Genomic DNA, 14159 nt, shown 5'->3' with positions numbered 1-14159 from the left:
ACCCACCACCCAGTTCTGTCTACAACTAAACTCCCACAGGTGGAGCTGCACCTATAGAGAATTACAGGTCCCCTTGCTGCCAGTGTAGGCAAGCACAGTGCAGTTGCATTAGTGGAAAATTATAGGTCTCCTTTTTATACTGTGGTCAAGGCCTGACAATTTAGGCTAAAACCCAGGTGCCTCATTAGTTTATTAACTCCTCAGGGCAGGTATTGTCTCAGACTCTGTATGGTGGCCAGTACAATGTTCCTTATGGGAGACTATGGCAATACATAAAATAGCTAGTGTTGTTTCTCAGTGTGCTACAGTTGCCTCCCTGCTGGGGCTGCCACCGCCTAGGGAACGCCCCATGCTGCGATCCTGCTTTCCCCGTACCCCCGCCCATTCCCATATCCCCTTCTCTTCCCCATCCCCTTGAGTGCTGAGCAATTCCTTAGCTGAAAGCCTTCCCCTGCACAACTGATTTAAGTGTCTTTCTGCAGCTGGGTGTGTCCCTATCTGTGTGTGTGCTAGAGGAGGCTTGAGGGCCTGGCGAGTGAGTCCAGGCTCGTGGAACAGGTGGGCTCAGTGGTACCCCAGTACATCAGGTGGCACCCCGGAAGGGGGGGCAACCCATCACAGACATATTCCAAAAAGTTTCTTTACATAACATAATAGCTAAGGCCTGGGCTATGTTGAAACTCATTTATTGTGGAGTAAGCAGTTTGTCCCCAGCGGAAAATAAGGATCAGCATGTGTGTCAGATTTTTCATGTGCATGCAAAGTTCATGCTCGTGACATAAATAAACAGTATGGAAAATTACCAGTTGTATTGTGAATCTTATTTTTAAAAGTGTGATAGGGTATAGGCTACTTCATTTTTAATGCTTGTTTAAATGTTTTGTGTGTGTTTAATTTTATTTAAAAATAACCAAAGGAAAACAGTATCATCATCATGTTCCTATTATGCCTCTGCCATTTAGGGCAATGACGAAGCTCCTCCACTCCTGTCTGTTTCTGACAAGTCTTTCAGTGGTTCCCCAGCGGTGCCCCAGGTTTTTCAGCTCGGCTTCCATAGCTCTTCACCATGTTGTTTTCACTTGCCTTCAGGTGTCCATCTTATTGCTACTCTGGTGATGGAATCAGCCCTGGTCTACACTAGGACTTTAGGTCGAATTTAGCAACGTTAAATCGATTTAAACCTGCACCCGTCCACACAGTGAAGCCCTTTATTTCGACTTAAAGGGCTCTTAAAATCGATTTCCTTACTCCACCCCTGACAAGTGGATTAGCGCTTAAATCGACGTTCCCAGCTCGAATTTGGGGTACTGTGGACACAATTCGATGGTATTGGCCTCCGGGAGCTATCCCAGAGTGCTCCATTCTGACCGCTCTGGACAGCACTCTCAACTCAGATGCACTGGCCAGGTAGACAGGAAAAGAACCGCGAACTTTTGAATCTCATTTCCTGTTTGGCCAGCGTGGCAAGCTGCAGGTGACCATGCAGAGCTCATCAGCACAGGTGACCATGATGGAGTCCCAGAATCGCAAAAGAGCTCCAGCATGGACCGAACGGGAGGTACGGGATCTGATCGCTGTTTGGGGAGAGGAATCCGTGCTATCAGAACTCCGTTCCAGTTTTCGAAATGCCAAAACCTTTGTGAAAATCTCCCAGGGCATGAAGGACAGAGGCCATAACAGGGACCCGAAGCAGTGCCGCGTGAAACTGAAGGAGCTGAGGCAAGCCTACCAGAAAACCAGAGAGGCGAACAGCCGCTCTGGGTCAGAGCCCCAAACATGCCGCTTCTATGATGAGCTGCATGCCATTTTAGGGGGTTCAGCCACCACTACCCCAGCCGTGTTGTTTGACTCCTTCAATGGAGATGGAGGCAATACAGAAGCAGGTTTTGGGGACGAAGAAGATGATGATGAGGAGGAGGTTGTAGATAGCTCACAGCAAGCAAGCGGAGAAACCGGTTTTCCCGACAGCCAGGAACTGTTTCTCACCCTAGACCTGGAGCCAGTACCCCCCGAACCCACCCAAGGCTGCCTCCTGGACCCAGCAGGCGGAGAAGGGACCTCTGGTGAGTGTACCTTTTAAAATGCTATACATGGTTTAAAAGCAAGCATGTGAAAGGATTACTTTGCCCTGGCATTTGCGGTTCTCCTAGATGTAGTCCTAAAGCCTTTGCAAAAGGTTTCTGGGGAGGGCAGCCTTATTTCGTCCTTCATGGTAGGACACTTTACCACTCCAGGCCAGTAACACGTACTCGGGAATCACTGTAGAACAAAGCATTGCAGTGTATGTTTGCTGGCATTCAACCAAAATCCGTTCTTTATCTCTCTGTGTTATCCTCAGGAGAGTGAGATATAATTCATGGTCACCTGGTTGAAATAGAGTGCTTTTCTTCAGGGACACTCAGTATAGCCCATTCCTGCTGGGCTGTTTGCCTGTGGCTGAACAGAAATGTTCGCCGCTGTTAGCCACAGGGAGGGGGGAAGGTTGAGGGGGTAGTCACGCGGTGGGAGGAGGCAAAATGCGACCTTGTAACGAAAGCACATGTGCTATGTATGTAATGTTAACAGCAAGGTTTACCCTGAAAGAGTGTAGTCACTGTTTTATAAAATGTGTCTTTTTAAATACCGCTGTCCCTTTTTTTTTCTCCACCAGCTGCATGTGTTTCAATGATCACAGGATCTTCTCCTTCCCAGAGGCTAGTGAAGCTTAGAAAGAAAAAAAAACGCACTCGCGATGAAATGTTCTCCGAGCTCATGCTGTCCTCCCACACTGACAGAGCACAGACGAATGCATGGAGGCAAATAATGTCAGAGTGCAGGAAAGCACAAAATGACCGGGAGGAGAGGTGGCGGGCTGAAGAGAGTAAGTGGCGGGCTGAAGAGAGTAAGTGGCGGGCTGAAGACAGGGCTGAAGCTCAAATGTGGCGGCAGCGTGATGAGAGGAGGCAGGATTCAATGCTGAGGCTGCTGGAGGATAAACCAGTATGCTCCAGTGTATGGTTGAGCTGCAGCAAAGGCAGCTGGAGCACAGACGCCCAAGAACGCGGTGGGGGGGCCTCCGGCCAACCAGCCACTCCACCACAGAGGATTGCCCAAAAAAAAGAAGGCTGTCATTCAATAAATTTTAAAGTTGTAAACTTTTAAAGTGCTGTGCTTAAAGTGCTGTGTGGCATTTTCCTTCCCTCCTCCACCACCCCTCCTGGGATACCTTGGTAGTCATCTCCCTATTTGTGTGATGAATGAATAACGAATGCATGACTGTGAAGCAGCAATGACTTTATTGCCTCTGCAAGCGGTGATTAAAGGGAGGAGGGAAGGGTGGTTAGCTTACAGGGAAGTAGAGTGAACCAAGGGGCGGGGGGTTTCATCAAGGAGAAACAAACAGAACTTTCACAGCGTAGCCTGGCCAGTCATGAAACTGGTTTTCAAAGCTTCTCTGATGCGTACCGTGCCCTCCTGTGCTCTTCTAACCGCCCTGGTGTCTGGCTGCGCGTAACCAGCAGCTAGGCGATTTGCCTCAGCCTCCCACCCCGCCATAAACGTCTCCCCCTTACTCTCACAGATATTGTGGAGCACACAGCAAGCAGTAATAACAGTGGGAATATTGGTTTCGCTGAGGTCTAAGCGAGTCAGTAAACTGCGCCAGCGCGCCTTTAAACGTCCAAATGCACATTCTACCACCATTCTGCACTTGCTCAGCCTGTAGTTGAACAGCTCTTGACCACTGTCCAGGCTGCCTGTGTACGGCTTCATGAGCCATGGCATTAAGGGGTAGGCTGGGTCCCCAAGGATACATATAGGCATTTCAACATCCCCAACAGTTATTTTCTGGTCTGGGAATAAAGTCCCTTCCTGCAGCTTTTGAAACAGACCAGAGTTCCTGAAGATGCGAGCGTCATGCACCTTTCCCGGCCATCCCACGTTGATGTTGGTGAAACGTCCCTTGTGATCCACCAGAGCTTGCAGCACTATCGAAAAGTACCCCTTGCGGTTTATGTACTCGGCGGCTTGGTGCTCCGGTGCCAAGATAGGGATATGGGTTCCGTCTATAGCCCCACCACAGTTAGGGAATCCCATTGCAGCAAAGCCATCCACTATGACCTGCACATTTCCCAGGGTCACTACCCTTGATATCAGCAGATCTTTGATTGCGTGAGCTACTTGCATCACAGCAGCCCCCACAGTAGATTTGCCCACTCCAAATTGATTCCCAACTGACCGGTAGCTGTCTGGCGTTGCAAGCTTCCACAGGGCTATCGCCACTCGCTTCTCAACTGTGAGGGCTGCTCTCATCCTGGTATTCATGCGCTTCAGGGCAGGGGAAAGCAAGTCACAAAGTTCCATGAAAGTGCCCTTACGCATGCGAAAGTTTCGCAGCCACTGGGAATCGTCCCAGACCTGCAACACTACGCGGTCCCACCAGTCTGTGCTTGTTTCCCGAGCCCAGAATCGGCGTTCCACAGCATGAACCTGCCCCATTAGCACCATGATGCATGCATTGGCAGGGCCCATGCTTTCAGAGAAATCTGTGTCCATGTCCTGATCACTCACGGGACCGCGCTGACGTCGCCTCCTCGCCCGGTATCGCGTTGCCATGTTCTGGTGCTGCATATACTGCTGGATAATGCGTGTGGTGGTTGATGTGCTCCTAATTGCCAAAATGAGCTCAGCGGCCTCCATGCTTGCCTTGGTATGGCGTCCGCACAGAAAAAAGGCGCGGAACGATTGTCTGCCGTTGCTCTGACGGAGGGAGGGGCGACTGACGACACGGCTTACAGGGTTGGCTTCAGGGAGCTAAAATCAACAAAGGGTGTGCCTGTACATCAAGGAGTATTTCAGGCAGGACTGCACGGAGGGTTCCAATAAGAAATGGTGCACCAAAGTTATCGTTGTTATTGGAACAAGGAGGTTAGCCTGGCCTTTGATTGATACATGGCTAGATTAACCTCGCTGCGCCTTCTCTGTGACTGACTGCAGTGTGATCTAGACAGGGGAGGAGGAAAATGAGTACAAAACAAATCTGGTCTATTTCTTGTTCTGACCCACTCCATCTATCCTTTACATCTTTGGCTGGCAGCAGACGGTGCAGAAGGACTGCATGCCATCCACATCTCATGGCTGCTTGGCAGAAGATGGTACAGTACGACTGCTAGCGATCTTCATCTCTTGCCTGCCTGGCAGAAGATGGTACAGTACGACTGTTAGCAGTCCGTATCGCCTGCCCGCTCACCATAAGACGGTTCAATAGGACTGCAGGACTAAAGAGAATGACCTGGTCAAGTCACTCCAAATTTAGTCCCTGCGCCCATGTCTGCCCAGGCGCTCCCAGCCGACGTGGCCAGGAGCACCTCGGACACGACGAGGACGACTACCAGTCATATTGCACCGTCTGCTGCCAGAAGGCAATGGGTTGCTGCTACTGTGCAGCAAAGCCGTACCGCGTCTGCCAGCACCCAGGAGACATAGGGTGACGGTTACCTGAGCTGGCTCCATGCTTGCCGTGGTATGGCATCTGCACAGGTAACTCAGGAAAAAAGGCGCGAAATGATTGTCTGCCCTTGCTTTCACGGGGGGAGGGAGGGTGGGAACGGGGTCCTGACGATATGTACCCAGAACCACCCGCGACAATGTTTTAGCCCCATCAGGCATTGGGATATCAACCCAGAATTCCAATGGGCAGCGGAGACTGCGGGAACTGTGGGATAGCTACCCACAGTGCAACGCTCCGGAAGTCGACGCTTGCCTCGGTACTGTGGAAGCGCTCCGCCGAGTTAATGCACTTAATGCACTTAGAGCATTTTCTGTGGGGACACACACACTCGAATATATAAAACCGATTTCAAAAAAAACGACTTCTATAAATTCGACCTAATTTCGTAGTGTAGACATACCCTCAGTTTCCATCCTAAGCACATGACCAATCCATTTCCAGTGGGGGAGGTTTAGATTGGATATTAGGAAAAACTTTTTCACTATGAGGGTGGTGAAACACTGGAATGCGTTACCTAGGGAGGTGGTAGAATCTCCGTCCTTAGAGGTTTTTAAGGTCAGGCTTGACAAAGCCCTGGCTGGGATGATTTAACTGGGAATTGATCCTGCTTCGAGCAGGGGGTTGGACTAGATGACCTTCTGGGGTCCCTTCCAACCCTGATATTCTATGATTCTATGATTCATGCCTCCTGGCAATGATGGTGCTCAGATCCTCTTGGCTGCACTGTGTCCATAGATCTTGGTTTGAGATTGTTCTAGGCCAAAAGATCAACTGGGTAATGCGGCATACAACATAAGACATGCCAAGAGGCATTAAATGGACACTCTTCTCATCCCTTGAAGACCTGGACTTCGCAGATGATGTAGCTGTCCTATCACATACCCAACACCATATACAAGAAAAAATAACTCGACTCAACCACAATAAGACAGATATCATAACCTTTAATATTGCCTCACCATCACCAGTACGGATAGAGGATTATGTTCTCACCAATGTAGAAACATTCACATACTTGGGCAGCACCATCAGCCAGAATGGTGGAACAAGCCAGGACATCTGGAAAAAAAAAAATCAATAAATCCAGGAACACCTTCAGGAGCTTAAATACCATCTGGAAATCATCAAAATACAACACCAAAGCAAAACTCAAGATTTATCAGAACTGCGAAAATAGTATACCATCACCAAATGACTGATACAGCCAAAAGGCATTCATTAGACTTAATAGATAAACACATTTTATTTCATTTAACTTATATAAGTTGGTTCTCCTGTAGTTGAATGCCTTTGCTCCTGGTTTTTTTTTCTTCTTAAACCTGTAATTTCTTGCTGTTTTCAGCAAATCTGGAGACTTTCTGACATTCATAAATGTCATCACAAGACATACTTCAGTGTACCTATACCTAGCTTTGCTTTCACAATACGTTCACTTAATCAGTTCCTTTCTTTCCTCCCAAGCTGAGTCACTAACCTGCATACTGCAAAAGGATTTTTATTTGAGACTGGAATTGAAAGCATGAAAGATACAAGTTTAAAAATGTGTGGTATTTTTTTGAAAACTTCCAGCATCTTTGATCAGCTTTTTGCTCCTTTGAAATTATTTTTCTAATTTGCTGTAAAATGCTGTACTCATCATATAGCTTATTAAAATCAATCTCAAGGTTAAGAACTTCAGCCCGCTTCTCAGTATCAAACCATTCCACTTCATTGTCCAGTAAGAGGACTGACACGTTTGGAAACAGATGTCTCCATCATACCATTTCTAACGATATGCACTGCATCTTGACAATCCCTTATCTGCTTCCTCCTCAGATTTTCACCTGTTCTATAGAGATTGCGCAACATAGCCTGCACTGATGGTCCTCTTTCCTTCTCTTTAGTTTAGAATGACAGTCTAATTCTATACAATTGGTATTGTTGCATTCTAGCTTTTTGAGTGCTTCAAAAATACTCCCATCAGGTTATGTAGGAAGTAAATTTAACAAAGAGAGATTCCTGATCATCCTCACTGAATGCTTCCCAAATAATCTTGGCATAATTTTCCCCCTCTGAAATAAATATGCTTTTAATACAGAGTGGATTGATTTTAAATCAAGGCAATTTAAATCAGCTATTTAAACCAACATATGGATTTAAAAGCCTTGGTTTAAATAATTGATTTTAATCAATATTTCTATTTTATTTCAGTTATTTTACAAAGAAAGGTGCATTCTCATTGGTTGATATAACTATTACGACATATTGATTTACAACTAAAAAGAACCTTTACACTAAATTTGTGCATCTTTTTGCTACTGTGACATTACCTAGAGTACAATCTGGACTGTTGAACAGCTGTGTCCCCTCAGTACTCCAACCTGGGGAACCTTTTACACTGCTTTAGTGTGGGAGCAGCCACTCCTGACCTGTTCACTCAGAGCCTCCAGCATGTAAATTACTCCCAGCTATATCGTAAGAGTGATACAGTTAGCCATGCCTAAATTATATTACAGAGCAACATCATCAAATTCCAAGTCCTAGACTTGTCCCCAGAAATGTGTGTCTTGTATTGCCCAGTACCCTCATGGACAATACAAACTCATAGAAAGTCCGTTGTTTCATTAACAGAAAATGATATGCACAAATCTTGTTATCCCAAATGAAGTTTCCCAAACACTTCAGTCCAATCACACACTGGTGTAGGTAAAACAAGTTATTAACTGCAGAAATTTAGATTTTAAGTGATTACAAGTAATGAGGCATAAAAGTAAGAATTGGTTACAAAGAAATAAAAGGTAAAACACAAACTAATGCCTAACTTAACAAACTAAGTGAATTTAAAGCAAAAGGATTTATCTTACCACATGCTTACAGCAGTCTAGTTGGATTCTTGTCAGCCAGGACCCCACCCCCAGTTCAATGATGCTTCCTTTTCTTTCAAGTGGTGTTGATGCTGTGAGTAGAGAAGAGGGGAGAGAGGTGATTTGGGGCTTCTGTTACTCATTTTTATCTTTTTCCTCTTCTTTGAGAATCATCTCCAGCTGGGGTTCAGGAGACAAAGTCTGGGGACAGGAATTTTCATGGATTCAGCATATTTATTTTTGATTTAAATATTTTAAGAAACTATAATAAATTTAGGCCTTAACAAATTTTGTATTAAATTCAGATTTCATTATAAACAGGCTTATTTTTAAAATAACAAGTAAATCCTATTTAAATAAAAAAAACCTGATTTAAAAAAATAAATTCAAAAACATCCTGTATTTTTATCCACGCTGCTTTAATGCAGCCCAGTGTGGTAGGACTCATTCCATTGCAGGCAGAAGGACAGATACCTCATTGGCACATTATGAAGAAGTTTCTTATACGCATAAGAACTACCATATTGGGTCGGATCAATAGTCCATCTAGTCTAGTATCCTATCTCCCAGAGTGGCCAATACCAGAGATCCAGGGCAGGGCAGTTTTGTAGAGATCCACCCAGTCTTCCCCTCCTGGTGTCTGGCAATCTGAGGCTTAGGGTTGCCCAGAGCATGGGGTTGATCTCTAATCAGCTGGACTAATAGGCATTGATGGACCTATCCTCCATGAACTTATCTGGTTCTTTTTTAAACCCAGTTATGCTTTTGGCCTTCACAACATCCCATGGCAATGAGTTCCACAGGTTAATTGTGCATTTTGTTTGAAAAAGTAGTTCCTCTTGTTTATATTAAACCTGCTGCCTATTCATTTATTTAGGTGTCCTCTGGTTTTTGTATTGTGGGAAAGGGTAAAAAACACTTGTTTCCCACACTAGTCAAGGTTTTATAGACCTCTATCATATACCCCCAATCATCTCCTTTCTAAGAACAGCCCTAATCCTTTTTAGTCTGTCCTCTTATGGATGCCATTCCATAGCCTTGATCATCTTTGTTGCCTTTTTCTGAACCTTTTCCAATTCCAGTATATCCTTTTTGAGATAAGGCAGCCATAATTGGCACACTATGAACTTATATAGTTGGCATTATGATATTTTCTGTCTTATTTTCTATCCCTTTCATAATAGTTCCTAACATTGTTAGCCTTTTGGACCATTGATGTATATTGACCTGACATTTTCAGGAAACTATCCACAATCACTCCAAGATCTCTTTCTTGAGTGGTAATTTAGAACCCATCATTATATAGGTATAGTTGGGATTATTTTTTTCAACATGCATTACTTGGAAGTTATCAATGTTGAATTTCATCTGCCATTTTGTTGTCCAGTCACTCCGTTTTTGTGAGATTCCTTTGTAACTCTTCACAGTGTGCTTTATACTTAATTATCTTGAATAATTTTGTATCATCTGAAAACTTTTCCACTTCATTGTTAACTCCCTTTTCCAGATCACAAATGAATATGTAGACTGCACATGTCCCAGAACAGATACTTAGGGGACTCCACTCCACTGTGAAAACTTACTATTTATTGCTACTCTTTCTGTCCTACCTTTTAACAAGTTATTGATCCATAAGAGGACCTTCCCTGTTGTCCCATAACTGCTTACTTAAAAGCCTGTGGTGAGGGAACTTGTCAAATGCTTTCTGAAAAAAAAGCACACTATATTATTCCTGGGAGAATACTGTGCACGTGCATAATTAATGAGCTGTGCATATTTTTAATTTTTTGTAGGGAAAAAAGCTTCTGCCAAAATGTTGCTGCAGTTCCAGCTTTTGCTCACCAGAGGACGCTATGGTGCAAGAACAGCAGCCGCTCCCAACAGAAAATAACTTCTGCAGTTCTGCCTTTTGTCCACCAGAGGGCGTTGTAGAGATAGAACAAAGCAGCAGCTCCCAGCCAGCCAGGGAAGGAGCCCGCTTTCTTCACAACACCTGTAAGGCCAGGTCAGGAGAGAGGGGCTATGGGGAGAACGACAGGGTGGGGTGCTGGGGGAGAGGGGTCAGAAAGGGGAGGACAGACTGGAGAAGGGGCTGAATGGGAGTGGAGGCACAGAGCCACAGGCGGGAGGGAGGTGCAGGGCCACATGGTGATGGCAAAGGGGGTGCAGAGCTACATAGGGGAGTGGGTGGGTGGGGGCACAGAGACACATGGGGATGGGGAGGAGGTACAGAGCCATATGGGGAGGGGGGTGTCTGAGTGGGGGTGCAGGACACATGGGGATAGGGGCAGATGTGCCTGACTGAATGGGAGAGGCTAGGGGTCAGCTAGGGTCTGCATGGGGGAAGCTCCCTAACAATCCTTCCCCACCCCCCTAAAATACCTGTTCCATACTTTTCCCACCCATACCCAACAACCCTCCAAGTTCACACCCAGACTCCTTCCCAGCAATTTACTTCCCTCTCCCTCAGCTCCTCTGTTACCCCTGACTCCCTCAAGCCTTTGCAGTGCTTCTGCAGGGTGTGGGAAATACGGTTCTATATTGTAGTTTAAATGAATTATTACTCAGAGTTCTGTATTAATATGCCTAGTAAGGAATCTATTTATCAAACATTTCCTGAATCTTTTTTGTTGTTTGTATTGTTACAGACATACTTGCTGACAGGTATTTTGAAACAAATGACCAAAAATAATTGAAACTGGTGTGATTATATTGTGTTATTTTGACAAATAAAATATGCAGAATTTTGCAGAATTTTAAAATATTGTGCACAAAATTTTTAGGCACAAAATTCCCCCAGGAGTAACTGTATTGACTGTATCACCCTTATTTATATGCTTGTTGACATACTCAAAGAATTTTAATAGATTGGTAAAGCACGATTTTCCCTCACAAAAGTCATGTTTTCCCAACAAATTGTGTTTATCTTTGTGTCTGATAATTCAGTTGCTTTGTTATAGTTTCTACCAATTTGACTGGTACTGACATTAGATGCACCAGCCTGTAATTGCCAGGATAGGCTGTGGAACCCTTTAAAAAAGTTAGCTTTCATGCCATTTTTAACAGTTATGAATTACATTGCACTTGCATCCAATCTGAACCATTCTGTCATTCATTTGTTTTAGCTTCTGGTAAACGGACTTGTTTTTTTCCAAAGTCAGAGACGTTATTAGCTACACAAGACCACACACTTTATATAAGGTCACTTTCTTCTATGTTTGAAATACCTACAACAATAGCATTACTTGTCTCCTCATTATCGTGGTAAAAATCAAGTAAGCCATTTTTAAATCCCTTCCATCTTTGAAAAATAACCAACAGAAATCAGGAAACATTTGTTTCCCCTATTGGAGGGATCTGTTCTGACTGAGGAGAAAAATGTTCTAATTTGAGATCATTAACTAAAAGTTGCTTCAATTTCAGTGCCACTTTTAGGAACTCTAGGTGCTTTTGTAGGTTCAGAAGACTTGGGTTGGTGGGTGTTTTGTTTTTTTGCACGATTTGTGAATCTGATAGACATTTTGGAAGCCACGTGTTGCGCCAATCTTGATTAAAATAAATGATCAGTCACGCCATGGTAAATTTCTTGTATTTCTTCTGCTGTCACTAGACTTTCCTGAAGTGTGTCCTCTTTGATTTTTTTAAAAAAAGAGTTCATTTCTGATTTTTCACAGCATCTTTGTGTTTTATACATTCCACATGAATGGCAAGAGCTCTTCTCTTTTCATATTTAATTGAAAATATTTGATGACACAAAATACATTAAACCATGAATTCATCAGTTTTGCAAAGGCAATTTTTATACCCAGGGTCCTTTAAACTGATGAGTGGTGTAAGTACAATAGTCCTTTTTCTTTTCACAATATCTTGGAACCAGGATGTTTTGAAGAGCTGCAACCACCATATCATCCATTTTGAAAAATGGATCTGTTCCTTTTGAAAGTGCAAAATTCTGTTCTTGCTCAGGATCCAGAATTATGTTTGGTTGCTGTGAGAGAGCATTGATTTTATGGTAGCTACATAATGTAAGTTGCAGCAGCAGTACAATTGGATGGAGGAGAGATGGCAAGTGTACATTTTCTCACCACTTCAGACACCAGCTGGACTATAAATAGCCTTGGCAGAATTCAATTTTTTAAATAATTTCAACCATTTATTTTTAAGCTTTTTTCTATTTAACAACGTAACTGTTCACAGCTGTGGGAAAGGGGAAGATCCGACAATGGAACTGATGGCAGTGGATACTGAGAGTCAAAAAGTTAGAACTTTATGACTCAAAAACACAAATTCTCAATATCACATCAATTGATACAAATTAAACAGCCTTAAAGCTAATTGTGATAAGGTCTCCGGCAGCATTTTTCTTACTGTGCCTAGCATAGATGCTGGAACTAGCGCTGCTCCTGCACCCTAGGGCTTGAAGTGGTTTCCATTATATACAGGATTTACAGTTCACTTCAGTAGCTCTTGGCACCCCCCCCCCCTTGCCTAGAGGTAAAGTTGCATTATGGACGGATATAGTTGGTTTGGGTGACAAAAATCGACTCCCCAGGAACGCCTGACACTAAGGCGAGGCTGCCCATGATCAGTCTGAGGCACCGTTGCACGCCCGCCCTGGAGCGGCTCCTGTGACGCTTCTCTGGGCTGCTCGTTGCCGCCCCCAGCTTAGTCCCCTCGACGCCCTGCGCGGCGCCGGGCGGGGTGGCCGGAGCGCGCGGGATCGGACTGTCGTCATCACAGGGCCAACGCTCCGATGCTGCGCGCGCTCCCTCCAGCTCCCGGTCAAGCTCGCGGCACCAGCGGCTGGCGGCCTGCAGGCGGTGACAGGGGGAGGGGCCGCAGGAACACTCAGAGCGCGCGCGCGGCCCCCGTCCAACCGCTCCCCTCCCCGCCGCCCCGCGCGCTGGCCGCTCCGCCCACGCCGCTCGGGGAGGAGCCACGCGCCCGCCCCACCTGGTTCTTTGTGCTCGGAGTCGGTTCGGGACTCGGCAGCAGCCTAGAGCCTCCGTCGCCCCCTGTCACCATGTCGCTGGGAGTCGGCCCGGAGGCGGGATTCTCCAGCGAGGAGCTGCTGATCCTGCGCTTCCCCCTGCACCGCGCCTGCCGCGACGGGGACCTGCCCAGCCTGTGCGCGCTGCTGCAGGGCTCGCCCCGCTCCGACCTGGCCGTCGAGGACTCCTTCTACGGCTGGACGCCCATCCACTGGGCCGCGCACTTCGGCAAGGTGCGGCCCCGGCCCGGGGAGGGGGCGCTGCCCCGCGGGACCCCAGGCTCGCACGGCGCCATCTTGCCGTGCTCGCTGCCGCGGGTGGACGGCCCGGGAACCGCCACCCGGCTCAGCGGGAGTCTCGGTGCCGTCCCCACCCCCCAGGGAGCGCAAGGGAGCGGGCTGTGGGGGGCGCTCCTGTCGGCCCCGCGCTGGGGGGGGACGTGGGACGGGTCGGGCTCTCGTGGGGGGCCTGTCCACGTCCCGGGAGAGAGCCGGGGCCGCCTCGGCATCGGGCCCGGAGGAGGGGCGGCGACTCGGGCCCCGGCAGCCGGCGCTTGCTGATGGGACGAGGAAGCGCCGCAGCTCATCGGGCCCGGTGCCCCGAATGAGCCCGGCCGGCCCCTGGGGCGCTCGCCGCCCCCTCCCCGGCGCTTTATTGACAGGGACAGATCCGTGGCCCCTGGCCAAGCTTTTCGAAAGGTGCCGGGGTCACTGGCAGCGGCTGCGGGAGCCAATGGGGAGGAGGAGGGGGCAGGTGCTCCTCCCCCAGCGCGCGGGGGCGGGGCGGGGTATTGAGTTACCTGAGGACCCACATTTTCGTCGCCCCCCCCCCCCCCCC

General features: G+C 47.0%; 1 protein-coding gene and 1 long non-coding RNA gene across 2 annotated transcripts in view; one reads left to right on the top strand and one right to left on the bottom strand.

Annotated features, from left to right (window-relative positions):
• Positions 1 to 6416: 6416 nt before the first annotated feature.
• LOC144930714 (uncharacterized) lies at positions 6417 to 14149 on the bottom strand. The gene is made up of 3 exons (XR_013636031.1): positions 13285 to 14149; positions 8332 to 8423; positions 6417 to 6547 (listed from the first exon to the last, which is right to left on the bottom strand). It is a non-coding gene; the product is annotated as an uncharacterized LOC144930714 (long non-coding RNA).
• ANKRD10 (ankyrin repeat domain 10) overlaps positions 13249 to 14159 on the top strand; it is a 51532-nt gene continuing 50621 nt past the window's right edge. The window contains exon 1 of the mRNA XM_073349906.2: positions 13249 to 13555. Coding sequence (XP_073206007.1) covers positions 13355 to 13555 — 201 coding nt within the window. The 5' untranslated portion in view covers positions 13249 to 13354. The remainder of the gene's footprint in view (positions 13556 to 14159) is intronic.

Source organism: Lepidochelys kempii, chromosome 1, assembly GCF_965140285.1.
Source record: "Lepidochelys kempii isolate rLepKem1 chromosome 1, rLepKem1.hap1, whole genome shotgun sequence".
Lineage (NCBI taxonomy): Eukaryota > Metazoa > Chordata > Testudines > Cheloniidae > Lepidochelys > Lepidochelys kempii.
Note: the sequence above shows the minus strand (reverse complement) of the source record. Positions and strands in the feature narration are given on the sequence as shown.